The sequence below is a fragment of the Biomphalaria glabrata genome, chromosome 5, assembly GCF_947242115.1.
Source record: "Biomphalaria glabrata chromosome 5, xgBioGlab47.1, whole genome shotgun sequence".
In the NCBI taxonomy this organism is placed as follows: Eukaryota; Metazoa; Mollusca; class Gastropoda; family Planorbidae; genus Biomphalaria; species Biomphalaria glabrata.
Window position 1 is genome coordinate 49,328,696 of NC_074715.1, and position 27,636 is coordinate 49,356,331.

At 37.3% G+C, this 27,636-nt stretch overlaps 1 protein-coding gene across 2 annotated transcripts in view; it reads left to right on the forward strand.

Annotated features, from left to right (window-relative positions):
* The window catches only part of LOC106078420 (A disintegrin and metalloproteinase with thrombospondin motifs 6-like), a 55,714-nt gene that overhangs the window by 26,894 nt on the left and 1,184 nt on the right, over positions 1-27,636 (forward strand). For both annotated transcript variants that reach the window (XM_056030696.1, XM_056030697.1), the window contains exons 8-24: positions 44-177; positions 5,701-5,744; positions 8,461-8,566; positions 10,401-10,547; positions 11,349-11,487; positions 12,247-12,381; positions 12,865-13,010; positions 13,143-13,206; positions 16,094-16,196; positions 16,742-16,875; positions 18,129-18,252; positions 19,092-19,172; positions 19,300-19,463; positions 22,893-23,034; positions 24,067-24,196; positions 25,753-25,957; positions 26,629-26,838. In XM_056030696.1, coding sequence (XP_055886671.1) covers positions 44-177; positions 5,701-5,744; positions 8,461-8,566; positions 10,401-10,547; positions 11,349-11,487; positions 12,247-12,381; positions 12,865-13,010; positions 13,143-13,206; positions 16,094-16,196; positions 16,742-16,875; positions 18,129-18,252; positions 19,092-19,172; positions 19,300-19,463; positions 22,893-23,034; positions 24,067-24,196; positions 25,753-25,957; positions 26,629-26,838 — 2,208 coding nt within the window. The remainder of the gene's footprint in view (positions 1-43; positions 178-5,700; positions 5,745-8,460; positions 8,567-10,400; positions 10,548-11,348; positions 11,488-12,246; positions 12,382-12,864; positions 13,011-13,142; positions 13,207-16,093; positions 16,197-16,741; positions 16,876-18,128; positions 18,253-19,091; positions 19,173-19,299; positions 19,464-22,892; positions 23,035-24,066; positions 24,197-25,752; positions 25,958-26,628; positions 26,839-27,636) is intronic.

Below are 27,636 nucleotides of genomic sequence, written 5' to 3' on the forward strand. Positions count from 1 at the left end.
TACATTGACTCGAACTTTTTCTCACATCATGCCGGTGTAAAAGGGAGATAATCTACCTCAAATTAATTACCACGCTGACATGTCACTGGATAGCTTCTGTAAGTGGCAGAATAACTTCACGTTAAGGCAAGACAACGAGACCAGCCATAAACACGACAATGCAGTGCTCATTACAAGGTGAGTAACTTGAGTTGATAAACATAATCACTACATACATTTACAATACCTCTATTCAAGTCACACATTCGGAATTGGCAAAACCTGAAACCTAAAACCTGGCTAGACAGGGTAGTAAGAGACAGCTCGTACGATTTTCTTAGAAATTTGACTGTTGATGTATATCGTTGGGAAAAGAATTTACTAGCTCGTTGCCCGCACTGGGAATGTTCCAGTTAGACCATTTTTTCGAAGAATAAAGAAATATTTTAAATTTGACTAGAGTACTTAATACACACCATGGGAGTAGCCAGGGTTTTTTTTTTTGGGGGGGGGGGGGGGGTGAATACATTCTGTCTGGTTCATATCTTGTTCATGTTTTTCTTACTTTCCATTCTCGGATCAAATTGAAATTAGGCACAATTATTCATAGCCGATGACAATACATTAATGGATGGCTGCCTGGTCGTGCGGTTTGCGCGCTGGACTGTCGTTCGGATTTATCGATGGTAGAGAGTTCAAATCCTGCCCTTTCCCATCCCCCGTCGTCCTGCGGGAGGTTTAGACTAGGAAGTAAACTATCTTCAACTCTGAAGGAACATCTGAAACACGTAAAACATTTTACAAACATCCAGTGTTTCCCAAGCTGTGTTGCGCGAGGCCCTAGTGTTCCGCGTGGCTTGAATAGGTGTCTCACGAGCTACTGAAACAGTTAAACTATTAAGCCACCACGGGAATCAATTTTTTTCAAAAAACAATAAGCAAAGTGTTCCGCTATAATAATAATAATAATAATAATAAAAAAGAAAAAACCGCTACCATTATCGATATCGCCGTACCACTGTCTCATAATCTAAGAAAAACTGAGATAGAAAAACAAAGAAAATATGGGAACCTAGGCTTGGAGATTAAGCGTCTATGGAAATTGTCCAAAATAACAATATACCCCATTGTTATATCAACCGAGGGGATAATAACAACTGACCTCACAGACACCTTCAAGGCCCTTAACATTCCTAGGAACATCTTCGTTGCCTGTCAGAGGGCGGTACTGTTGCAGACCTGCCACATCACCAGAAAATTTCTCAGTGGAAACTGTTAAAGGGACTACGATGAATTTTGTTTCTCTTTAGCGAAACTCGACCCTGGCAGCGCCAGAGAATGACTACTCGTTCATTTCTAACATAATAATCTTTATTGTCCGTATGGAAATTTGTCTTACAATTTGTGCATTACACCAAACAAAAAACATTATATCTATAAGAAACCAAAGTGTACATTCACACCAGACTCACTCATAATTTACATGTGACAAAGTCCTGACACATAGTGGTGATTCTTTATTTCGAGGATCTTGTTAGCTTTTTTATAGATGTTTGTCTCAAACAACTGCCTAAATGGGTTTTGTTTTTTGCCAATGATTTTACCAGAAACATTTAGGATTCTATAAGGTTTATTCTTATTTTTAATGCTCAGATTGCCATACCAGGCAGTGATAATGAAACTTAAAATATTGCAGATATGAGCGTGATAAAACAAGGCCTTTTCGCTAACATTAAACGGGGACAGTTTTCTTAGTAATCGTAATCTTTGTTGCCCTTTTTTGCTGATATAATCAGTAATTGCAGTAAAATTTAGTTTATTGTCTAGGATAGTACCAAGGTATTTAAAGGTTTGCACAATTTCAATAGTCTCTCCAGCTACAGAAACAATATCATTTTCCTTCTTGTCCCTACGAAAATCGATTATCATTTCTTTGTTTTTTTTTACATTTACATTTACATACCCAGAATGTGCGCTGTGTAACTTTAAGTTGGGAGAAAATGTATTAATTAAAAAATTTACCAGTTAGTTAATCAATTAGTTGTAATCAATTCAGTTTGTTTTATATAGAAGAAGGGAGCTTACTATTAAAGGAGTATAGCGGTTCTTCCCCTTAGATAATCAATGTTTTTTTATAAAGTACTTTTAAAAATATATTTTTACTTGTTTATTGAGAATCAGTGATGCTGAAATAAACGTCCTTGACATTGTTTCGTTTATCGGGAAAACTCTTATATGGATAAAAATAAAGAAACAGACAAACAAAAAACTTTATGTACAAAAATTTTTTTATTCTTTTGGAATGAAAGAAAGCACTAGATCTAATTGTTTTACAACACTTCGGGGTAACCCAAACAACCAGCTGGTTAAACTGAGGCTCTTGCTATCTTTGCAGGTGGACTGTTCCTCTGGTAGTTGGTATAATTTTTAAAATCGCTTTTTGTTTTCTTTTTTTTTTTTTTTTATTCGCAGACGGCTTCCGTGTTTTTGAATCAAAGAAATAATATTGACATTTTTAGATCTGTGCCCAGACCGACCGGAAGGAACGGAGTTGGGCTTGGCGGAAATGACATGAGAACGAATTTTGAAAACATCTATTATTGAGGCTACATGACGGCATAGTAAATGCGGTGTAATCATGTGATCGAAATAATAATGGATTATGTCACATGACTGAACTACGAATATATTCTAGTTGTATAGATGGACAGGTGTGTCTTCTGCTAGCCAGCTCTTTGCTGCTGAACTGTAGGCTCTTTCCCTGTGGACATTTGTATCGAATAGGGGAGAGAATTGGGAAAGAAAAATGTTTTATAGTATCAGATTTTGGTACGAAAATTAATCTTTAATAATTCTAATTCGCTCTCACCCCACCACCGTAAAGTTTGCACATATAAGACTTAGTGTTGTAGACGGGCGACAGGGGCGTAGATAGGGATTTTCTATTGTTCGGGGGCCCGTGGCATGACCTCTTTGGGAGCCCCTGCATTTTACATAATATTAAATTTATAATGTAAACAAATAATAGTTTGGGGGCAAGTGGAGGCTCTGGGGGATATTCAAATTCTCCCCCTTCTCCCCCACCCTAGCTACGCCACTGACGCGCGGCATTCCGTCTGTTCATGTAACACGATTGATTTAGGTAGGACGTTTTCATAAGTAAAAATAGTACATTTCTATTAGTTTTCAACTTTAATTTCTTGTTTACATTATTTAAACAATAAAATACAGTGAAGAGGTAAAGTGGCTGAGCGGAAAAGTGCTTGGCCTCTGAACAGAGGTCCGGGTTTTGAATCCTGGTGAAGACTAGAATTTTTTGTAACTTCGGGATCCTCTGAGTCCACCCAGCTCTAATGGGTACCCTAAGATTAGTTGGGGGAAATTAAAGATGTTGTTAAAGGTGTTGTGCTGGCCACACGACACCCTCGTTAACTGTGGGCAACAGAAATAGATAACACCATCTGCTCCATAGACCACAAGGTATGAAAGTGGAACCTAACTTTACTTTAATATACAGTGACAAAGAAAAATGAAGAGAAAGCGATATATAGAAATGTAAGGGGGATGTCATCAGACCTAACTGAAAAAATCCCAACTTTTGGACATTAAAAGAGAAGGATTTCGGGAACCTTTTGTTGTAGTGTGTGTGTGTGTGTGTTTCTATGGTGACGGTGGGAAGATGTTAGCGATTGGTTGGTGGCTGTGTAGTGTGAATGAGGCAAGATAAGCGGGACTGTCGTCTAGACATATAGACATATGTAATGAATGTTTTTCTAGACATATGTAATACATGTAGTTCTAGACATATGTAATGAATGTTTTTCTAGACATATGTAATGAATGTTTTTCTAGACATATGTAATGAATGTTTTTCTAGACATATGTAATACATGTAGTTCTAGACCTATGTAATGAATGTATATGGTAGTCATAGATCAAGGCCAGGACGGTGGGCATCCAGTGTTTGTTTAGTCTCGTCCTTCCCTCCCCCCCCCCTTTCCATTTCTATTACTGAGATGACCTGGGCAAGGTCAAAGCACGTGCTGGTATTATGTATACATGAGCTTGTGTGTGTGTGTGTGTGAGTGCGTGGTGTAAGAAAGAAGAGATGCATTAAAGGTGAGAACCTCCCCCCCCCTTTTTCGAACTGGCATTTTTTTTCCATTCTTTCTTGCAGGTGGTTGCAAGATGCAGTTAGAAGTGTCTGTACGCGCCTGTGTGTGTATGTGTGTGTGTGTGAGTAAAGGTGTTTTTTTTTTTTTGGGGGGGGGGTAAATTGCAAGTATATTTTACAGCGCTTCGCTCACAATTACATGTGTAAACATATTATAACCGTTGACCCCATGCGTGGTCCCGGTCTGTGTGTGTGGCGGGTGCGTGAGAGGGGGAGGGAAAGGACTGGTTATGGGCGTGCAAGTTGGGTGGGGGGGGGGAGATAGCAGACTCAGGGTGGAATAACAGCAGTTAGTGCCATGCCCTACAGACACACACTGTTATGGCATCATTCTCAAAACTTAAATCCAGAATGTTTCTCTCATTAAATGTGCACCTGTACAAGGCAAGAAACCACAAAACAGAGACCCCACCACCAAAAAAAAAAAATCAGTTCAGGAGTAGAGCAAGGGGAGCTGAAGCCTAATTAACTGTAAGGGAATATTAATACGCAGGATAAGAAGTGTGCTCATATGGAAAGTTCTTTTTAATACCAAGTTGTTCTTTCCACTACCGCTACTTTACAGAGTTTCAAGATTAATAAAGACGAAGAATAAGTCTTGCGAATTAGGCAATAAGTCGCTATTAGTTTTGTGTGGTTTATCTGTCCGTCCGTCCGTCCGTCCCGTTTAGATATTGTAAACTAGAAAAGGTAGTGAAAATCCGACATCATAGAATTTTAGACCATTCAAAGTTCTAATGCAACGGCTACTTTCCACACAAACTGTCTTTGTACTCTTGTTCTTTTATAAAAATGTGTATTCTTAATCTGTGTATCCGAGGGATGCGACAGTTACTATCACCCTCTAAACTCAAAAATGGTGTAGCCTCATAGAAAAATTGCATACTAAGCTTTAAAAAAAACACAGCTAATTACATATTTTTATATGATGTAAATGTTACATACCATTTCTCAACGGTAAAATAGGAGAATTAGTAGATTTCGGCAGGAACATAACTGTCATTATTCGATTTAAATATTATTTAGAAAAGAGTTAAAGCGTTTTCAATCAACTCATCCCCACCCCGCCCTTTTTTTGCCCCCCGTTCTTAATAGGTTTGGACCAAAAAAAAAATATATCGTGCTAAAGTACTTAAAAGAAAAATAAATGGGGGGGGGGATAAATCTCATATTTGCTTAGTAGCACAATGAGGGGGTTTTGCACATGCAAGATGAAATACTCGTTGATTATAATTAAATGCCAGTAAAATTTAAAAAAACAAATGACGAAAAAAATTGTTTCATTTTCTGACTATGCTGTTGCCTTTCGGTGGGCGATACTGTTATAGACCACAGTGCATGCATAAATTAGAAAGGTGTTCAGTGCTGTATACATTCATTATGATAGAGGAATAACATTAATTTCTAATTATTACTTCATTAATTTATAATTCAGTACAGTACATATAGTTATCCAAACTTAGCATCGAGAATACCCTAAACTTTTCTGTTGCAGAAAAGGGAGATGATGTCATGAATATTACATTTTACAACAATCTCTTTTTCAGATATGATATATGTACGTACAAGAACTATCCCTGTGGAACTCTGGGTAAGTGATGTTTCGAACATAGAACATTTCTATCAACACAGGCTTGCCCCTGGTGAGACTTTAGTTTGAATCCTATCCGTGGATATCAATTTAATTTGTGATTTTGTTTCAATAGGAAGGAATATTTAAGAGGATATTCATGTACCTATAGAGCTTAATTTATACAAATAAACTTGCCGTAAATGGAAACATGAGGGTGAGGAAAAAATTGCAAAGCACAGCCTTTGACATAGTAAACATAGAAAGAAAAACGCCGCTGATGACAATAAATACCACCAGACACACAGATTAATATTTATAACTTTTATATAGCGCTACTTTCATGCTTACAGCATGCTCAGAACGCTTTTGGTCCAATCTCTTTTGTGGACCAGTTGGGGGGGGGGATGTATCTGAGAGAAGGTTTTTCCGTGCTGCTTTTAGGCGCTCAGTAAACACAACTCTGCTCGTGTCTGGTGTCGAACCTCAAGCCAAGCCACGTTCAAGCGTACTTAGCCTCTCGACCACGCTTCCCAGTAAACCATATATATTCCATATTCCCCCCCCCCCCCCCCCCGTCGTCCTGGGGAGGTTTGGTTAGGAAGTAAATTATCTTCAACTCTGATTGGACATGTAAAACATTTTCACAAACTATCACCATTGTATGACATTGTCACTCAAATTCCACACAGAAACACCTGCACTGAGGTGTTAGTGTTGGAAGCATCTGTTTTATTCGTTAACTCTTTCTCTCCTAACTGACGATACCAGCGTTGATTCCACCAGAATGTGGTAAATGATCACGGAGAGAAAGAGTTAAATAGCAGAGAAGGTAGAACGTTCTTACATCTTTTTCGTCTTTTTTTTAAATTCGACATTTGCCAAAGTATTTCCACTGGCTAACCTCTACCAAGATTTACTGCGAGGACTCGCCGCTTTAAAATCATTCCTAGGCTGTTGTTCAAGTTAAATATTTGACACCGTTTAAATGTCTGTTTTAAGATCTGTCTGTTTACTGGAAGCTTTCCAGGTCATTTATTGGACATCAAAAATTTAGTCAATGTTATCACTCCTGCTTGTATGTTTACATTCGTTGATTGTGCCTGTGAGTGTGTCTATGTAAAGGGGGTTGTTTCTGTGTGTGTGTGTGTCTGCGTTAGAGTATCTACGTCTGTGTTGGTGGTTAGTTTGCGTGTGTGGTAATGCTAGAATTTCATTCATGTTTTAGTCTTGTTTACATAAATACATTTTTTCTACTTACGTAAAATGTATATAGGTCAAAGATTGCTTACATAACTGTGACTCACTCTTAGATTTACATAAGACTGGCTAAAGTACAAGTACGTAGTTTTAGCTGCTTATCTTATCTTATCTTATAAGCTACATTTTTTAAAAAGAGAAAATAACTACATCATATGTGTTAATCTAGTTGTGCATGGTTATTAAACTCTGTTTAAGTCATTGGTGTGGCTGGCTGATTCAGGCAACCCGTTAATACTCTAATGGCACCAAGAACCAAGTAGCAATTGTACGAATATGTCCTAGCGTATGGAATATGAAACTTGCCTTTATCTTTGTGTCTTTCTAAATAATATAGTACTTTCAGTGTTTTTGTTTGAAAGTTTGGGTTTTGTATTTTATGTATTTGTTATGACAATGATTTACTGTATTTCGGTAATCGTTGTTATGTTTACATGTGCTTGTAACTCGTCCGTAAGAATGTGTTCAAGATGTGTGTTCTGTAGTCATTCAGTGTATTAAAGCCATACTCTGCGCACGTGGTTTTCGAATCTATTGTGTTATTATGCTCATAACACTCTAATAAAGAGTATAATGATAAAGAGTAGAAGTCCATCAGCTTACCAGAACTCTTAATTAAGTTGACATTCAATTTGTCAATTATAGTTCGCCCATCGTGGTTCGATGATGACCACTTTTGTCATCCAGGGGGCAGAGGGCTTTGCACTGGGGTTTTGTGTCTCCTCATATAGCTGGTGAGACCTATTTAAGCCCTGAAAGTTCGGCTGCACACTGGGCAGATTGTTCCAGGAGCTAGTGTCATTGGCTTTGCTTTTTTTTTCGGTCATAACTAGCCTTTGAAATATCATTTCTTTATTTTAATTTACTTGTGACACTTTACATCTTACTAATTATTTGATCTAATTGACATGTCATTTACTAGCTTCATTTTACATTGTCACTTGACTTTTACAAGCTATTTGATCTACCCCAACATCGTGTTATTCTACTTTGCTTACTTGAATCTATATTACATTCTTGTTCAGCGATTACTTCTTTAATTATTGCAGTGCAGATAATCACTAGTATGCATGATTTAAACTGAGGGTGAATGTTGTAAAAATGATATACTGTGGCGTTTGTCATTCTTATGTTTACATGTGCTTGTAACTCGTTCATAAGAATGGGTTCACACGAAATGTTAGAGGTGTGTGTTGTGTAGTCATTCAGTAAAGCCATACCATCTAGACATGGTTTTCTACTTTTTACTGTTAATATTAATATGCTCATAACAATATTAGTGCCTCTTTACTTTTTAGTCTTCTCTCATGAAGTGTCTCTTTGTTATGTAGTTTTTACTTACGGTATTACTGTAGGCAAATGTGAATATTCATTTGTTATAAATTTCACGGCTCTGGTTTGACAAAGGGTCCACATTATAGTCTGAGAAGCTATGACGAAACGTTATTTCTAAAAAAAAACAAAACTTTTTGTCCAGGCTTGGCTCCTGTAGAAGGAATGTGCGAGAGCGAACGAAGCTGCAGCATCAACCAAGACATTGGTTTAGCCTCGGCTTTTACCATCGCACATGAGATAGGCCACAAGTAAGCGTTTCCTATTTTAAATAAAATGTTTTGTTTTCAGTTCTGTTTTCTCTTCTTTTTATATGCCCCTCAAAATTTCATTCCCATCAGTATTTACAAAATATATAGTTCGTCCATAGGAGTTCCATGAGGACCACTTTTGTTATCTAGGGGGCTTTGCACTGGGGTTTAGTGACTCTTCGTGTGGCTGGTGAGACCTATGTGAGCCCGGAATGTTCGGCTGCACACTGGGCAGGTTATTTCAGCTGGAGCTAGTGTCATCGGCCTTGCTTTTTTTTTCTCTGACGCTTTTCTTCTGCCTGCGCTGTTACAAAATATCATATCAATGAAAGACTTGCCAAATTACTTAGCATGCTTAGATCTGCGGTACCAAAAGTGTCAACGTCTCTGCCAGGTTTGGCAATCTGTTCATTAAAATTAAGCTTAATGACTTCTGCTTGGTAACAAACAAGCCAGACTTTGACACTTATTCGAGAAAAGTATTATATATATATATATATAAGCTAAAAATATGTGTAAAAAACCCAGAGAAGTCACTGATCATAAAAAACAGACATACGAACTTTTTTATCTTCTTGGCAGATTAATTATTGAACAAAAGCCAAATTACAAAATGTTAACTCCGCTTGTAACGCTTGTGTAAGCCTGATGTACGAATATACACTTCATTCGCATTGTTGTAATATTCATTTACATGCAATGTACAACAGATTTCCTGCAGGATATTTTTATTATAAAGATTCTTCATATTATTGTAAACTTAAGACAAGGTAGGCAACTCATCAAATTAAACGTTGATGGCTTGTCATTTACAGATGATGAGATCACAATTACAGCAGTCTGGGTCTTCAGCTCTTGCCAGGTTCACTGTCTCCGCCCCTGTCTTCAATTTCCTATAATGCCCACTGTCACCGCCAATGTCTTTACTTTCCTACAATGCGCACTGTCGCCGCCTATGTCTTTACTTTTCTCTAATGCGCACTGTCGCCGACAATGTATTTACTTTCCTATAATATGCACTGTCGCCGCCTATGTCTTTACTTTCCTACAATGCGCACTGTCGCATATAATGTCTTTACTTTCCTACAATGCGCACTGTCGCATATAATGTCTTTACTTTCCTATAATATGCACTGTCGCCGCCTATGTCTTTACTTTCCTACAATGCGCACTGTCGCATATAATGTCTTTACTTTCCTATAATATGCACTGTCGCCGCCTATGTCTTTACTTTCCTACAATGCGCACTGTCGCATATAATGTCTTTACTTTCCTATAATATGCACTGTCGCCGCCTATGTCTTCACTTTCCTACAAATGCGCACTGTCGCCGCCTTGTCGCCTCTAGCCTACACTTACAGGCTCACGGTCTGTTTCATTCTCTATCTTCTCCGGCTGCCTAAAGTACGGTTGCCTTCTTCAACCCCCTTGAAGGTCTTCCATTCGCAGATCGACGCCTCCACTGTTTCTCAGATACCTTGTCGAAGCACCTCAACTGTTCCTCACCTTGCTGGCCTGTCCACTGGCGATGATCCCTTCTCAAACGCTAAGCGAATCGAAGCAAGCTCAAGTTCTGTTTCTACTTTCACGTAGGCGGTAATCAACTGTCTCCCCTGGCTCACCTAAATAGTCCGTCCATAAACAATGTTGAACAGTGCGCTAGTGCGCACCATAACATCGGTAAAGAAACAGAGTTTGTACAATGTTCGCTGACAGCCTTGTATATTGTACCCACGTCCATTACAACCATAAGACTTTCTCTTCCATCCCTAACAAGTGGGAATAAAATATTTTGAATATTTATCTTAAAACTTTTAAATTTCTTTTTAATTAGTATTGGTATGCAACACGATGGTGACGGGAACCAGTGTGGGATGCCGGGTAAAGAACCCGCGCGCTTGATGGCAGCGAGGCTCTCCAAAGAAACGTCGCCTTTTCATTGGTCAAGCTGCTCACGGAAATACGTCACAGACTTTCTGGAGTAGGACATCAGTATTGCTTGTAAATATAACATCTGTAAAGTAGAATCAAATGTAAATATAACATCTGTAAAGTAGAATCAAAATATAAATATTAGGCGGGTGCCTACATCTATAAAATAAGACTTGTAAAATGTAAACTTTTATAGCAATTTTGGTGCAGCATCTGAAATGTAGAATTGAATAAAATAAATAATCATCATTTTTTATTAAAACGTTTGAAATTGGTGCTCGTTTTGTTCAAATACCATAGAGTAGGCCTATATTACAAAAATTTCCTTTAAATATGCCACATAAAACAATAAACTATAACTTCCAAATAGAAAAACAAAACCTAATGAAATGCTCAGAAAGACACAAAGATAGAGGCACATTTCTTATTCCATACGCTAGAACAAATTCGTACAAGTTCTTCTTCTTCCCTAGTGCCATTAGAGAGAATAGAATGGGTTGCCTGAATCAGCCAGGAAAACCAACGACTTAGCAGAGTTTAGGTCATTGATTAACATGCATGACTAGATTGACACGTGAAATGCGAAGGAAATTAATTATCTTCTTGCTTGAAGTAACGTCTGTAATATAAAAGATAAGATTTTGATTTGATTTGATTTTGATTTTAGGCACATCGGCACAATTTAGATAAGATAAGGAAAAAAAAAGTAAAATTAATACAATATACTGAATACGCAATAAATTCGTTACATAAATACTAGTTATCTTTTTATTGACATATTCATAAGCCCAATGTTGTTATAAAGCCTACTTGCACTTCAACTGGCAATGTTGCTCCTCTTTTGCAACAGTTCAGGGCATGGCTGGTGCCTCAGAAATATACCCAGCTTTCACGTGTCGTTTTCTCCTGACGTACCTGGGGATTTCTTTGACAGCAACACACAGTGTCGACTTCAGTACGGGGCTAAATCCACAGCCTGTAAACTTAAGGTAGGTTCAGTCACGCAAGGTAACGGTTACTTAACTGATAAAAAATATATTTTTTTTATGAATTACACAATGTAGAAATTAAACGACAATAACGCTTTCCTAGTGCTACTAGAGCATGGAATGGGTTGCATGAGTCAGCCAGGGAAACCAATGACTTGGCAGAGTTCATTGATTAACATGCATGACTAGATTGACCTAGAGACACGCGTAGGTCGAATCATCTTCTGTTTTGAAGTAACGTCTGTATTTTATATGATAACATATTTTCAAATAAGAATATAAAGCCCGCTTAATCCAGAAAATAGCCAAATATAAAAAAAAAGCAAAATAATATATATATTCCGGCGGGAGAGACGGGCTGAAATTACGTTATTTCTGCGTTGACTTCTGTTGCTGTCATATCCAGCTGGTATGGTATTTTTTCTGCATTTAAAAATAATATTACTTCAGAGAGGATGTGGTGATAAAGCTCTTACTTGCCGATCCGAAAGTCGTGAGTTCGAGTCCTTTTAAAAGAAATGGATGAGAGGCTCATTTGTGATTTACGTACTGGGTTGATACGCTTGATTTAACCGAGGTATGATGAGGTATACGGCTTCGTTTTGATGTTATGCTGGTCGAATAACAATGAATTGTTTATCAAGAAACAGGTCATCATTGAGTTAAATGATTCAAACTTCATGTGATGTTTCAATGCTTTGTTCATTATAAACTTTATCTTTGATATTGATATTCTGTTTGCATGTTTCTCCATTTTAGCAAATCTGCCAAGAGCTGTGGTGTGTCAACGAGTCCAACGAATGCGTCACCAACAGCATCCCTGCAGCGGAAGGCACCATTTGTCAACTCCCGTACGTGAAGAAAACTGCAAAGGGAGACCATTCAGATAAAGGGGTAATAATCCATGACAATTTCTTCTTAATGCATTCATTCTGGAGTCACAACAAATCGATAAATTGAACATGAAAAAGTTATGTAAATCAGTTCAGATTTGCTTCCTCGTTACTCATCTTTATTTTTCTTTTTACTCGAAGTTATTATTATTATTAAGACATACTTAAAAAAAAAACAACGTTGAATTATAATTTAGTGTTTTTAAAAGACCCATATACTTTTACTATAAATTTCAAAACACTATCACTCAAATTAAGTATGCCATAGTTACTACAAATGTACCGTCACTTACAAAACATGAATCGGAGAAACAGAAATGGGATAATAAATTAAATCTGTTTAATATACAAGCGGGAAATAAATCTTACAGTATTGAGATATGACTATTAATGTGCAGCTTTTTTTTCCTTATATAAGCTTTTTTATTGTTGTTTTTCTTTTTAAAGTAATTTTTTTTTTTGCTTGATTTTTTTTTTTACCTAGTGGTGTTACCAAGGGGAGTGCAGAGGCGAACAACACAGGAACCAAACAGTTCACGGAAGTTGGGGAGAATGGGGTGAATGGGGGGACTGTACTCGGACCTGCGAGGGCGGCGTCTCGGTCAGTGAGAGAGAGTGTGACAACCCCGCGTAGGTACCCCACTGCTCTGTTATGTACCTACGGCAAGCTTCTCACTTAACTGTATGATAGTATATCTTAATGTGAACAGTTCGTCTTGACAAAGAGAAATGTAATATCGTTGCCAACTTCTATTCTTTCAGACCCAAAGACGGAGGGAAGTACTGTACAGGGGTTAGAAAAAAATATCGATCTTGCAATGTTACAGTAAGTCATTATGTCTTTTTTTTCTCCCTCCAGTTTTTCATTGTTATTTCCCTTTTTTCCCCTTCATTCCATTCTTTTAAATTGCTTTTTTTTTTCTACATTCCATCTTTTAAATTCCTCCCCTCCCTTTTATTTTTAAAATAACAATTTGATAGCATTTTATGTGTTTTACTAAAACAAGGGATGTAACCCAATGAACATGGCCTCTTATGAACACACGCCCTTTACAACATTAAAAAACTATCACGTTCTAATGGCTCTCGTGTTTTCTCGTTTCTTGTCGAGATACAAGACATAGTAATAAAGTTCTTCTTCAAGATATCAGCTATAATTATGCTTGACTAAGTCTGATTTAGAAACACAGCTACTTTTAGTATTGCGTCGAATCTGTACATGTATTTTTAAACGCCTATCATAAAATGCAAAATAAATTAAGAGTTATCTCGCCAACGATTCTCAAATTATCGCCCTTGCCTTTCAAATTGGTTTTTTACAGAAAAACAGCGCAATATTACGACGTTATTTTATATACTCACTAGATTACATTGCTGACCCCAATTATATCTTAATTTAAAAGCATTAGGGTTAGTTTTGATGCTTTCTACACATAGGCCTACGATATTTTATGGCTCCTTCTGTCTCGGAAGACAATGGATGAGCCCAGATGAAATGCTCCTTCTTCCCTAGTGCTATTAGAGCAAGGAATGGTTTGCCTGAGCTAGCCAGGAAAACCAGTGACTTGGCAGAATTTAAGTCATTGATTAATATGTAGGACGCAATCATCTTCTTTTTTGAAGTAACGTCTGTATTATATAAATGATAAGCTATGATTAAGAATCACTGGTTTTGGTTTCGTCTTGAGACGGGCAGAATCTGGTGTGATTAATCAAACAAATTCTGGAATGGCGGAGTTTGCCACTGTTCGCGCATGGATATGCATCTGTTTTAGGACCAGCTGACAGTGCAACTTTCTTTTTCTTTCTCTAGACTAAGGCAGCTTCGTTTCTTTTGCTCTTGGCGAGGTTCGTACCAGCACGCACAGTCTGTCTCCATGCTCTCCGGTCTTGAACTATCTCCTCCCACATACTTTCATTGATACCTGTGGTTCTCATCTCTCGCTTGCAGACATCTCTATACAGTATAATTGTAATTGTGTTATTATAGATAAGTGTACTTCCTCGTGTACACATTAACACCGAATTTAAAGAATCTTGATACAATGATGAGATAATGAAAAAAATATGTGAGAATCACTGTTAAAAATGCTACATAAGTAAATGTTTGTTGTTTTTTTAAAAACTAAAACACATTTTTTCCAGATCTACAAGTCTTCCAAACTACAAAACTTAACATACCGAGCAAATAAAAACCTAGAAATTCTTCTCGTTTCAAAATAATTTGCCAAAATGTAACGTATATCTTTGACGTCAGAGACATTCATCTCCAGAATAAAATGTGCTATACTCTCACTTCTAACGTTTTATTTCAATCTAGACACGTAAAAAAAAAACCCAACTCTTCTGTTACATTTTTAAAATAACTTTTGGAATCTAAATATCACACGAACTCTTTCACCTCAAATAGGCCTACTTTTGAAACAGCTACCTCCGCCGGAGCAGACATTGTGTTATTCTATTCCACCATTACTCTTTTGATATGTGTCATAGGAGTTGCAGATAGCATTGAATTCACCTCTTTTGAGTGGTCTGATCGCTTATTTAGCATTATTTTTTTCATGCATGATGTATTGATGTTATAGGTTATTCGTTAAATTTTTAAGGTTAAAGGTTAAAGATAATCACTTCTAAAACAATCATTCATGGCACAGATCCAGGTGGAGAAAAGCAAAGAAAACCAAAGAAATTTTTGGACGGCATTAAGTAATGGGTCGTCGTAACCTTCACATACTCTTTTAAGATAGACTAAGACATCTTTATTGAAGAGGTGCGGTGGCTGAGTGTTAAAGCGCTTGGCGTCCGAACCGAGGGGTCCCAGGTTCAAATCCTCGTGTAGAGTAGGATTTTCAATTTCAGGATCTTTAGGGCGTCTCTGAGTCCACCCAGCTCAAATGAGTGCCTGACATTAATTGGGGAAAAGTAAAGGTTGTTGGTTGTTATGCTGGTCACATGACATCCTCGTTAACCGTAGGCACCAGAAACAGATGACCTTTACATCGTCTGCTCCATGGATCGCAAGGTCTGAAAAGGAAATTTTACTTCTTGAAGACTTCTTTATTAATTCCAATTGGAAATGTAATGATTAGGATACGTCCCATTGACTAATTTTCAATAACACACACACACTAACTAACATTCATTGAGTGACTACAGCACACAGATATTTTGATCATTCTGCCTTTCCCAGTCAACAAGTAGCGCTGATACAGTCTGACAGAATTAGAGACAATGGGTTAGTTCATTTCTTGTCTTAATGGTCGGAAGTATCACATTTTGACTATAGGATTGTGAACGTGTGGCGGTTGTCTTCTAAAATTTGTCCTGTTTTACTGAGACATCGTTGTTCGGCCAGCTAAGGTTGGGGATAGGCGGTTAGGGTCGTGCGTGTGGTATTCGAAGCTCTATTAATAAGATATGGTAGATTTCGTCTGAGTCAGGAGAGAACCAGGGCAGAGTAGGCTACGTGAATTTGTGAATGATTCGAGATAGGTAAGCAGGTTACGGGTTAAGATATTTCTCATAGTTAATTCTCACCTGCTATAAACTTTTCAGATTGCGAGACCTCGAAACATTAGGAAAGCATAAAATTCCTGACCCCTCCCACCTCCCGAAACCTGTCTACATTTTTCATTATATCTTGATCTGTTAAAACATCTACCAACTGTGATCTAATACTGTAAGGTGACTCTTTGTTTCTTTTTCTTATTCAGCCTTGTCCGCCAGGATCCGAAGACTTTAGGCAGGTCCAGTGCAGCAGTTTCAATAACATTACATTCAGAGGTGGACTTTACAAGTGGGTGCCCTATACTGGAGGTTAGTCGAGCGACTATCTCACTTTCAAAACTTGGGTAAAACACAAATATGTGTACAATGCAGAGCAAAAGACAACTTTGTCTGAAGAACTCTATAGAACATACATGTGTCTGGACTAATTTTTTTAGGGCTACTCATTGTATGCATTTACTAATCCTTTTATGAAATATGTTCAGCTATAAGGATTCGTCTTCACCTATCCCTTCGTCTGTTAGACTGTTGGGGCACCACACAAGATCTGTTGACAACCATTCCTCTCCGTCTTTAGCCTTAGAATTTCATTCAATGACAGGCCTGTCCATTCTTTTATGTTGTCTTCCCATCACTTTCTCTGTCTGCCTCTTTTTCTTGGTTCTCTTCCTTGAAGGCAGATTTTTGCCAGCCCTGAGGAGCTTGTGATTTGGATATAGAGTTTAAGTTAGATTTAAAGTAGAAAATAATTATTGTAAAATTGTTGAAGTACAATTGTTTATTATTTCGTTAATTAGCATCAGTTGTAGATCTATGTTTGAAAACTTTTTGGCTCATATTCCTTGTTTCTGTAGAGCAGGCGAAGCCATGTTCTCTCGTCTGTATGGCTGAAGGATACAACTTCTACACTGAAAGGTCACCAAAGGTCAAAGATGGTACCAAATGTTACCCTGACCAACCTGATGTCTGCATCAATGGTGAATGTCATGTAAGACTAAACTCAGATAGTATTAGTAGGCTATAGACTCACTAAATAATGAGAGAATATTAAACTCAGATAGTATAGACTCACTAAATAATGAGAGAAGACTGAACTCAGATAGTATAAACTCACTAAATAATGAGAGAAGACTAAACTCATATAGTATAGACTCACTAAATAATGAGAGAAGAAAGACTGAACTCATATAGTATAGACTCACTTAATAATAAGAGAAGACTGAACTCAGATAGTATAGACTAACTCAGATAATATAGACTCACTAAATAATGAGAGAAGACTGAACTCAGATAGTATAGACTCACTAAATAATGGGAGAAGACAACTCAAATACAACTTGTAAAATGTTTTGTTTGTAAAATTTTCTCCATATTTTGGATGTTACTTCAGAGTTGAAGATAATTTACATCCAAGTCTAAACCTATCGCAAGACTACAGGGGATGGTAGTGGGTAGGGTTTGAACCTGGGACCATCGATAAGTCAGAGTGACAGTCCAGCGCACAAACCGAACGACCAGACTTAGTATAGTATAGAGTAGTATAGACTAACTCAGATAGTATAGACTAACTCAGATAGTATAGACAAACTGAGATAGTAGGCCTATAGACTAACTCAGATAGTATAGACTAACTCAGAAAGTATAGACAAACTCAGAAAGTATAGACAAACTCAGAAAGTATAGACTAACTCAGATAGTATAGACTAACTCAGAAAGTATAGACAAACTCAGATAGTATAGACAAACCCAGATAGTATAGACTCACTAAATAATGGAAAGATCTAAAACAACCTTCACCTATCTTTATACAGCAGAAACCATATTTTAAGCATTGCTGCTTTGCATATTGCAATAACAATAAGTTCTAAAAATATTATATTCATCTCCTGGATCTTTAAAATGTCGGTATAATTATTGAATTGTTTTTTTGTTTTATTTCGATGCAACCAGGCTTGCCATCAGAAATATTTGGGCCCCTGATAATGTGATACATGTGGGCCCCTCTGCATCCCCCCCCCAACCAAAAAATAGGTGCATATAAAAAAAAATGTGTGAATGGCCTCTCCATCTGTTGGATCCCCAGACTGGAATCATATTTGTGCCCCCTCCCCCAGGTAAGGGGGCCTGATGCAATTTATTGATGATTTTGTGAAAAGTTTTTTTTCTCTTGTTTATTTAATGCTTGAAGACTATATTTGGTCATATATCCTCATGTATAACTTTTTTTTTTCCACTCCTCAGACTGTTGGTTGCGATGGCTACCTACATTCAAAGGCTAAAGAAGATATTTGCAGAGTCTGCAAGGGTGATAACTCTACCTGCCGTACTATCTCTGGACTCTTCGAAAAGGCTCTGACGACAGGGTGTGAGTAGTTTGTGCGATCTTATGAGATTTATCACCTTTCGTAAATTAAAACCCACACGATTACACACTTAAGATTCTGATGCTACTAATAGTAAATATTTGAAGAGTGTTCTTTGAATGTCACTTGATTCTTACACCATATCGTCTGTGTATTTTAATTAGATTTTGTTTTTGTATTTGAAGATTATGGTTCAGTGTTATATGTATAATTGCTACTTTACTTTTGAGTCTTCCTTATTTAATACAGACGTTACTTCAAAAAAAAAATGATTATGTTTCTACACATCATGCATTTAGTTATGCATGTTAACCAATGACTTAAATTCAGCTTCATTGGTTTTCCTGGCTGGCTCAGGCAATCCATTCCATGATCTAATAGCACTAGGGAAGAAGGAGCATTTGTACAAATTTGTCCTAGCTTATGTGCCCCTATCTGTGTGTCTCTATAAGCCTTGTTGCATCCACAACTGGCAACAATTGTCTAATTAGTACCAAAATGTGCAGTCAGAATAAAAAAAAAATTCTTTTAAAGTGCCTACTGCTTAGCAGCACAATTCTGGCTAGTAGAATACCAAGAATAGTTATTTTGCAATTATTTAAAATTGTCTTCAATGGCTATAATCCAACTTTTATTTAAATCATTGAGTAAGTCTTTTGATGCAAATATTATAGACATAGATTATCTATTTGTTTTTTCTAAGATATTTCACCTGAATTTCTTTCTGTTTAAAGGTTTTTTTTACATTTTAAAATTATTTTCATGTCCTAGTACGTTTTTCATTTGTTTTATAGCTTATCATGAGATACTAACCATTCCACATTTTTCACTTGTTTTGTAGCTTATCATGAGATACTTACCATTCCAAAGGGAGCCATGCACATAAAAGTAAAGGAGGCTAACTTTTCCAAAAACTATCTAGGCAAGTGAAGTTGTTTTTTTGATGCTATGACATATGATTTAAAAAAATGGTATTGGTATACTTGCTAAAAGAATGTTATTAATATGATAAAACAAAATATGATAATTTTATAATTTGCTTTGATCAGCTCTGAAAGATGCCAGAGATCATTACCACATCAATGGAGAGTGGACAATAGATTGGCCACGGAAGTTTTCTGTTGCAGGAACAACCTTCCATTACAAACTATATGAAGATGAGCCGGAATCATTAACCGCACTGGGACCAACAACGGATGTTTTAAATGTTATGGTAATGAAGTTTGTAATTTTCTATTGGAATGAATGCTTTATCCTAGTCATATATGGCTCCTTTTGTCTCGAAAGGCAATGGATGCGCCCAAGTGAGTCACTGGTTTTGGCTTAATCTTGAGACGGGGCAGAATCTGGTGTGGCTAATCAAGCAAATTCTAGAACGGCAGACTTTGCCACAATTCGTACATGTGTATGCCTCTGATTTAGGGCTAGCAGACAGGGCAGCTTTCTTTTTTTCCCTCTTGATTAAAGCCGCTTCAATTCTTTTGTTCTCAGCAAGGGTTGTCCCAGCACGCACAGTCTGTCTCCGGTCTTTGGCTATGTTTTCCCACATACTTTCACTGATGCCTGAGGCTCTCATGTCTCGCTTGCAGACATCTCTATATGTTAGTCTTGGGCGGCCCTTGGGTCTGACTCCTTCCACAAGCTCAGCATATAAGATATCTTTCGGGATTCTACCATCTGGCATGCGGGTGACATGTCCGAGCCAGCGTAATCTTCTTTGTGTCAGGAGAGCATACATGCTGTTCATATTGGCCAATCTCAAAACTTCCTGATTGGAGACATGGTCCCTCCAAGAGATGCCCATTATGCGTCTCAGGCAGCGCAAGTGGAAACTATTCAATCTGTGCTCTTGGTACATGTATGTTGACCAGCTTTCACTGCCATAAAGGAGAGTGCTCACAACACAGGCGTTGTAGACTAGGATTTTGGTCGCTGTGGTCAATTTACCATTTTCCCAGACGCGCTTGGAGAGTTTTGCCAATGCTGTGGTAGCTTTTCCTATCCTTTTTGTCAGCTCGATGTCTAAGTCTAGGTTACTGACAATTGTTGAACCCAAGTAGGTAAATTCCTGCACCACTGAAAGGGTGTGGTTCCCAATTTGTATTATAGGTATTTCTGCGACGTCTTGTGCCAGGATTTCGGTCTTGGAGAGACTTATAGTAAGGCTAAACTCTTGACAAGCAGCTGCTAAGGCGTTCACTAACTTCTGTAGACCTCCTTGTGAGTGAGATACGAGTGCCGCGTCATCGGCAAACAGCAGCTCCCTTATCAAGATACGACGCCTTTTCGTTTTGGCTTTAAGACGTGCCAGGTTAAAGAGCCTTCCATCGGATCTGCTATGGATGTATATTCCGTCTTCCAGGGATTTAAAAGCACTGGATAGTACGACTGAGAAGAAGATGCCAAATAGTGTAGGGGCCAGTACACATCCTTGTTTTACACCGCTCTTAATGGAGAATGGCCTGGAGGAAGAACTTTCAAACTGAACGGTGCCCTGCATATTTTCGTGAAAAGCTGACACTAGTTTTCTTAACTTATTTGGGCAGCCGATTCTCTCTAGTACAGCAAACAGACCGCTTCTGCTAACAAGGTCAAAGGCCTTGGTCAAATCAATAAAAGCTATGAAGAGGGGCTGCTTTTGTTCTCTGCTCTTCTCCTGTAGCTGCTGCAGAGAGAAAATCATATCTGTTGTAGATCTACCTGCCCTAAAGCCACACTGCGACTCTGGATAAACACGATCTGCCAGGATCTGTAATCGCTTTAGTAATACTCTAGCAAAAGCCTTTCCGACTATGCTAAGCAGTGAGATGCCTCTGTAATTGTTACAATCAGAGCGGTCGCCTTTATTTTTATAAATTGTAACAATGTTGGAGTCTTTCAATTCCTGGGGGACCATTCCTTGTTCCCAGCACAAGCTTAGCAGTTCATGGAGTGGTTTGATTAGGGCATGTTTTCCAGCCTGTGTCTCATGGAGGCACCCTAGGTCTGGGCACTGGCACCAGCTGGATATGATACTGACACGAAAAAAGGACATTGGAAATATACTGCTGACACGTAGCTACCAAAGCGCGGATTGTGATACTGATCATACTTTAGTGTCCTGCCGGACAAGACTGCAGCCAACTAAGATCCACACTTCACAGGGAAAAAGAAAATCACGCCTGAATACTACTAGCACAAAAAATCCTGATCTTTGCACCGAATTTGAGAACAAATTAGAGGAAGCTTTTAAAAACTTCTCTGTGACTGAGGTAGAAAAAAGCTGGACGTTTATGCGTGATACAATCTACCAAACATCATCACTGGTCTTTGGAAACAAAACCAAGAAGAGCGAAGACTGGTTTGAAGCTAGTCTACCAGAAATGGAAACTGCCACTACGAACAAGAGAGCAGCCATGCTAATCTACAAGAAGGATCCCACCCCAAGCAACTTAAAAAGGCTCAGAGCTGCACGTAACAATGCCCAAAGAGTAGCGAGACAATGTGCTAACAAATACTGGCAGGAGCTATGCGAAGATATTCAATCTTGTGCCGACTGTGGAAACATAAGAGGACTATATGAGGGCATGAGAAAAGCCTTTGGACCTCACACCAGCAAGTGTGCTCCGCTCAAGTCAAAAGATGGCTCAATCATCAGCGATCGTGCGCTGCAACTGGAACGATGGGTAGAACACTATGCAGAACTCTACCAGATTGAAAACGCCATCTCACCAAATGCTGTTTCCAACTTCCCATCACTTCCAGTTTTGACGGAATTAGACGAAACGTCCTCAGTAAAGGAGCTGAGCATTGCCATTGACATGCTTGCACATGGGAAAACACCCGGAGGAGATGGCATTCCGGCTGAAGTAATTCAAAGGTTTCAAAGGTTGTCATGGCCAGGGGTGTCAATGGGGTTAAGCTCCCATTGTCTATAAAGTACTCCTAATGGCATGCGTCTCCTAGTCATAATAACCATTTAAATAATATGATTAATACTCTTAGCACTTTATAAGTGTTTAGCGGAATACTTGGCTTATTTTTTTTAAAGATATTTATTCATGAGGTGGCCTGCTAGATAATTATTCCAGTAGTTTGTGGAACACCTATTCAGGCTTCTCGGAAAAATAGGATTCTGTGGAACACAGTTTGGGAAACACTAGATTAGACAATAGAAAATGTCTTGTATAGACAATAGAAAATGTCTTATGTGGACATAAATTTTGAAAATATAGAATTGAATTTTGAACAAATATAAAAATATAATGAATCTTTTTCTTTATCTATTTCTCTCTCTCTGTTTCCCTTACCACTCGTCTCTCCAAACACACATTCAAACTAACTATAGTCTGTCTGTGGCATTTTACATCTCATGAGAGGATCTTTTCCCTTTGCAACTCCTTTGTGACTTAAGAGGCCAATCTTTGATATACAGATGCGGTCGCAAATTGGGCATAAGTAATCACCAAGCACCATTGCATTTTCATCCTTCTTTCTGCTTCTTTTGTGTATGACATCTGCAATCCGAGACTCTTCCTTTATGCTCTCTCTCCATGTGGATCTATCTATCTATAGTAGCAGTAAAATATATCAATAGGTTTGCTTTTAAATCCTAAATTACAGTATTAATATATAATTCATATTTGTCTTTATTTTTCTCCAGATGCTACTCCAAGAAGACAATAAAGGAATAGAGTATCAGTACAACATACCAATAAACAAATCTGATGACAACCAGAACAACATAGCCTTGTATCTGTGGGCACACTTCCCTTGGTCACTTTGCAGTCGAACATGCTCAAATGGTACTATTGTGTGTGTGATGTACTGATAGCATCTCTCTGTTTGCATAAGACTATTATAGTTGAATAGATCTTTATTGAAATATGAAAGTTTTAATTTTGGGTTTATTTTGAGAAATTTTGTTGACAGAATCTTGGCTTGCATTGTTTTTTTTACAAAGCCTGCCTTTTTCATGAAAAAAAATAATTATCAGTTGAGTACTCAAATTTTATGTCCTCTACTGTAAACTGTAGTTCAGTGTTTCCCAAATGTTTTCTCTAATGGAACACTTCTCACATTCTGAGTATTTAGCGGAACACTTTATTTTTTAGAGAGATTAATTCATGTGGTGACCTGCTAGTTAATTATTCCAATTTTTGTGGAACACCTATTAAGGCCTACTGGAGCACTAGGGTTCTGCGGAACACAGTTTGGGTAATACTGCTTCTATCTATTTCAACTGTTACAATCAAAGCACAGGATACATTCATGGAGGAGTATATCCATTTGCTTACTGATTATTAGCAAATCAATGCAATAATTACAGAGCTAAATATCAACTTACTCTGTCTGGTAAAAAGTTTGTTCCCCTTATATATCCTAACCCTTACACAATCTCAGATCAAGTTGAAATTTTGCACAATTATTTCTGGTATATGACTAAACAAGAACAAAAAAAGAAACCAATTAATTAATTAACTATTGGTGATTAATTCTTTTGTTTGGTATTGCACTAGACAGTTGTGGTGGTATAAATTGAATTAGTCCCCTTGAGGAGACTTGAGCCTTTAGTGAACAAGATTTTTTAAAATGCATTTAAATAAGCAATCACTGTAACATACTACACAGTCTTTCATAAGTGACTACAAATCACTACATTTAGAAAATGGTAAATAAATCTTACAGTATTGACAGATACGACAGTAAACATTCAATTCTTTCTCTTATGTAAGCTTAGCTTAAAAGAAAGTATTTTCTGTATTTTCATTGTTTTAAAATAATTTTTTTTAATATTTTTTTTTAATACTGAATTATTATTTCCTTTTAACTTCAAGGTACAAGTATCTCCAAAGTTAAATGCATCCTGAAGTCTACAGGGCGAGCTGTTGATGACAAATATTGTGACAGACAGCCCAAACCAGCAGACTATGTCAGAGTATGCAATGAAGAAGATTGTCCACCCAAGTGAGTGGTTACAGACTTATTTTTCAAATTCAAAAACATTGTAGCTATGGAGTTATGTAATGTTTACATTTTTAGCTTCTTCAAAATATGTGTTGGCTACTGGTCAGGTGGTATGTGCTTAGATCTGTTGGTACATCAGTCCAGAGGTTCAACTCAGTAATGCTGTCTTCAAGAGGTTTAGGCTAGGAAATAAGAAATTTCATTCTTGAAGGAATGTCCAAAACATATAAAACAATAAAGTGAAAGATACAAAAAAAAAACACTTAAAAAAATACTTGGTTAAAGCTTACAATCATTTCATTATTATATTAATACATTTGGGATGAAAAGACACATTCCTATTCTACTATTGATAAACCTTATGTGATAACAAATAATTACTAAAAAAAATAAGAGGTTTAAAAAGGGATTTTTTCTTTTCATACCTAACTCAATACATTTATATTAAGTATGTATCCATATCAGGAAAGACACCCATAAAACAGAATGATCAAATTTAAATTGCAAGTAACACCATTAGTAAAAATCACTAAAGACATTTCACAACAAAAGAAAAAAGATTAAGTAGAAATAAATACATAAAGCACTTTCACCATCTCATCTTTCCATTGACTTTTATTGTAGGGTTGCTCTAATCCCTCTTAGTCAGCTGCTGTTCTTAGCATGATATTAAGAGGTTTATTCTTTCAGGTTATCCAGCCAGCTTTTCTTTGGAAAACCCCTTGCTAAATGCTCCCTCCACTCTACATTGAATAATGACTTTTGACAGTGACCACTGCTTATAGCATAACCTAATGCAACACTTATTAGATTTTATTTTTTTAATCAATGTTAAGAAACTGGTTCAAAACAGATGCATAGGTTATAAAATCTTTTAAAAGGAACATCTTTAATTTGTAAAATCAGATAAACTTGGGATTAAAATAGGTTTCATTAACATTATATGTTGGCTATGAACAGCAAGGTAACAATGATCGCTGTGGACAATAAAAATATGCAAAGAGGAAAGAGATAGTCTCCCCTAGCACCTGTAAACAAAGATAAAAGTGGTATAACAAAACATCATGGTGCTACTAATGTGTGTACTGCATGATTGCCATAATAAAGAGAAATAATACGTGCCAATATGCAAGTATCGGGTTTTGTATAGATTAGAATCCAATCAAATTAAAAAGACATTTTTATTTGTGAGGAGATACTTGAAGGGAGATTACTATGTCACAATAGAAAAGAACAGCTCTGTAAGTGTTACCCCTTTCCTTTTTAGGCTTAGTTGGTCCATCTATTTTTTTTTTATTTTTTTTTTTTGGGTTTAAATATTGCACCTGGGATCAATTTATTAGATCTATTTTTGTTTACAATTTTCTTGAATTTATTTAATTATATTAATCCACATTAATTTGTGTTTTATGAAACCAAACTTTAAGAGGGCAGGCAATGTAAAGTGAGATAAATAACTATGTAGCATTCATTTGAAAAATATATCTTTTTTAAAATTATAAAGAAAATCTCTGTATCATTTTAATTTAGCAGGCTTTACTTTTATTATGTAATAGGTGGTCAACTGGTCAATGGTCAGACTGCAGCCAGACCTGTGGCGAAGGAGATAGAACAAGACAAGTTGTCTGCCGTCAGCTCTTAGGGGATGAGGAAATGACTACACTTGATGACAGCGAGTGCATTGACCCCAAACCAGCCACTCGACGAGAATGTCGACTTGAGGAGTGCCCTCCTGAGTGGCACACCTTTGAGTGGTCAGAGGTGAGTTAACAATGTGTAACCGCCTTTACTTTTCCCCAACTAATGTCAGGTACCCATTAGACCTGGATGGACTCAAGAGACCCCTAGAGATCCCAAAACCAGGATTTGAACCTGGGATCCCCCACTTTGGAAGCCAAGTGCTTTACCACTCAGCAAATCCATGGCTATTGTTTGAGGTCTTTTTGTTGTAATTTATGCTACACATTTACTAAAATGCATGTATATTTGCTTTTTCACCTTTCCTACATCAATTGGTATGGATTTCTAATATAAATGGAAAAAATATTTTTACAAAACTCTTTTTTTCTTTTGATTTTTTCCTAAACTAATTCAAGGGTTAGGGTAACCAGTCTAATAGTTGAGATGCGATGAACTGAAGTGGTTTCTACATTGGGTAGCTCTACATAACACTTATCTTCTAAAGGAATGTTCTGGGGCCAGTATCTAATTTAGGACCCTTGATAAAGTATGCAGCTATATAGGATGTTGGCTTGTAAAATGTTCCTTCAGAGTTGAAGATAATCAGCATGACCAGGCAGCCAGGACATTGTCAACATTCTTTGTAGACTTGCCACAAGGGCATGTTGTGTTTAAACTAAGACACTGATTAATATATAAGAAATTAATTTCTTTACGTTGAATTTTTTTTTTCCTGCTCTGTGTGTTTGCAGTGTAGCGCATCTTGTGGTCGAGGTGAAATGACACGAAGGGTCGTGTGCACTAGTAGCGTGACTTCTGCACACCTTGAGGAAAGACGGTGCAGACCTGAAGATAAACCAGTCACAAGAATGACATGTATGACCAGGGATTGCCCTGTACAGATAAGGAGAAAAGGGGGAAGGAATAACCTACCACAATGGAGAAAAGGAGAATGGGGTCAGGTGTGTGCTAATACTTAGTCTTAAGTAATTGTTGCATTAAGGTAGTCTCCACTGACTCCACTGTATGCAGATATTCATTTAAATTTCACCCTTGTAGCTTGAGATTGTTTTCTAAATATGAAGAGTTAAGTTCCTCTTTCAGACCTTGCTATCTATAGGGCAGATGATGTAAAGGTCATCTGTTTCTGTGGCCCAAGGTTAACTAGCACAACGACCCACTGCCTTTACTTTCCCCAACTAATGTCAGGTACCCATTAGAGCTGGGTAGACTCAGAGGTGCCCAAATATCCTGAAATCCTATTCTTCACCAGGATTTGAACCAGGGACCTTATCTCTCAGTACTTTACAGTAATTGATGCAAATTATTAGGATTTCATGTCCACTCTACCACATTAAAAGTTCTCCAATAAGTCTTTTTTTTTCTTTGGTTCCACTATAATCGGATAAAAGGCTGTTAAAGAAGAAGTCGCACATTTTAAAAAGATGTTTTGATTATACAAGTATTGGATCCTCCTTTAGAAATGATTTGAACTTGAAACCCTTGTTTCACATGACCAGTCAAACACCTGATTTAAATCTTTCCCTCAAAACTTTTGAAATCAAGCTTTGACAAAGTATTTATCTGACTTGTCGCCAACAATAAATTGATGGACCTGACACTCAAGTTAATGAACTGGTCAGATCTAATGAGAGAAAAGGAAAAATTAAAACAAAAACTGTTCAGAAATGGAAGTAAAGTATACTATTGTAGATTTGAAAATCTAATCTATCTTTATTGTAAAACTAATTGGTATATTA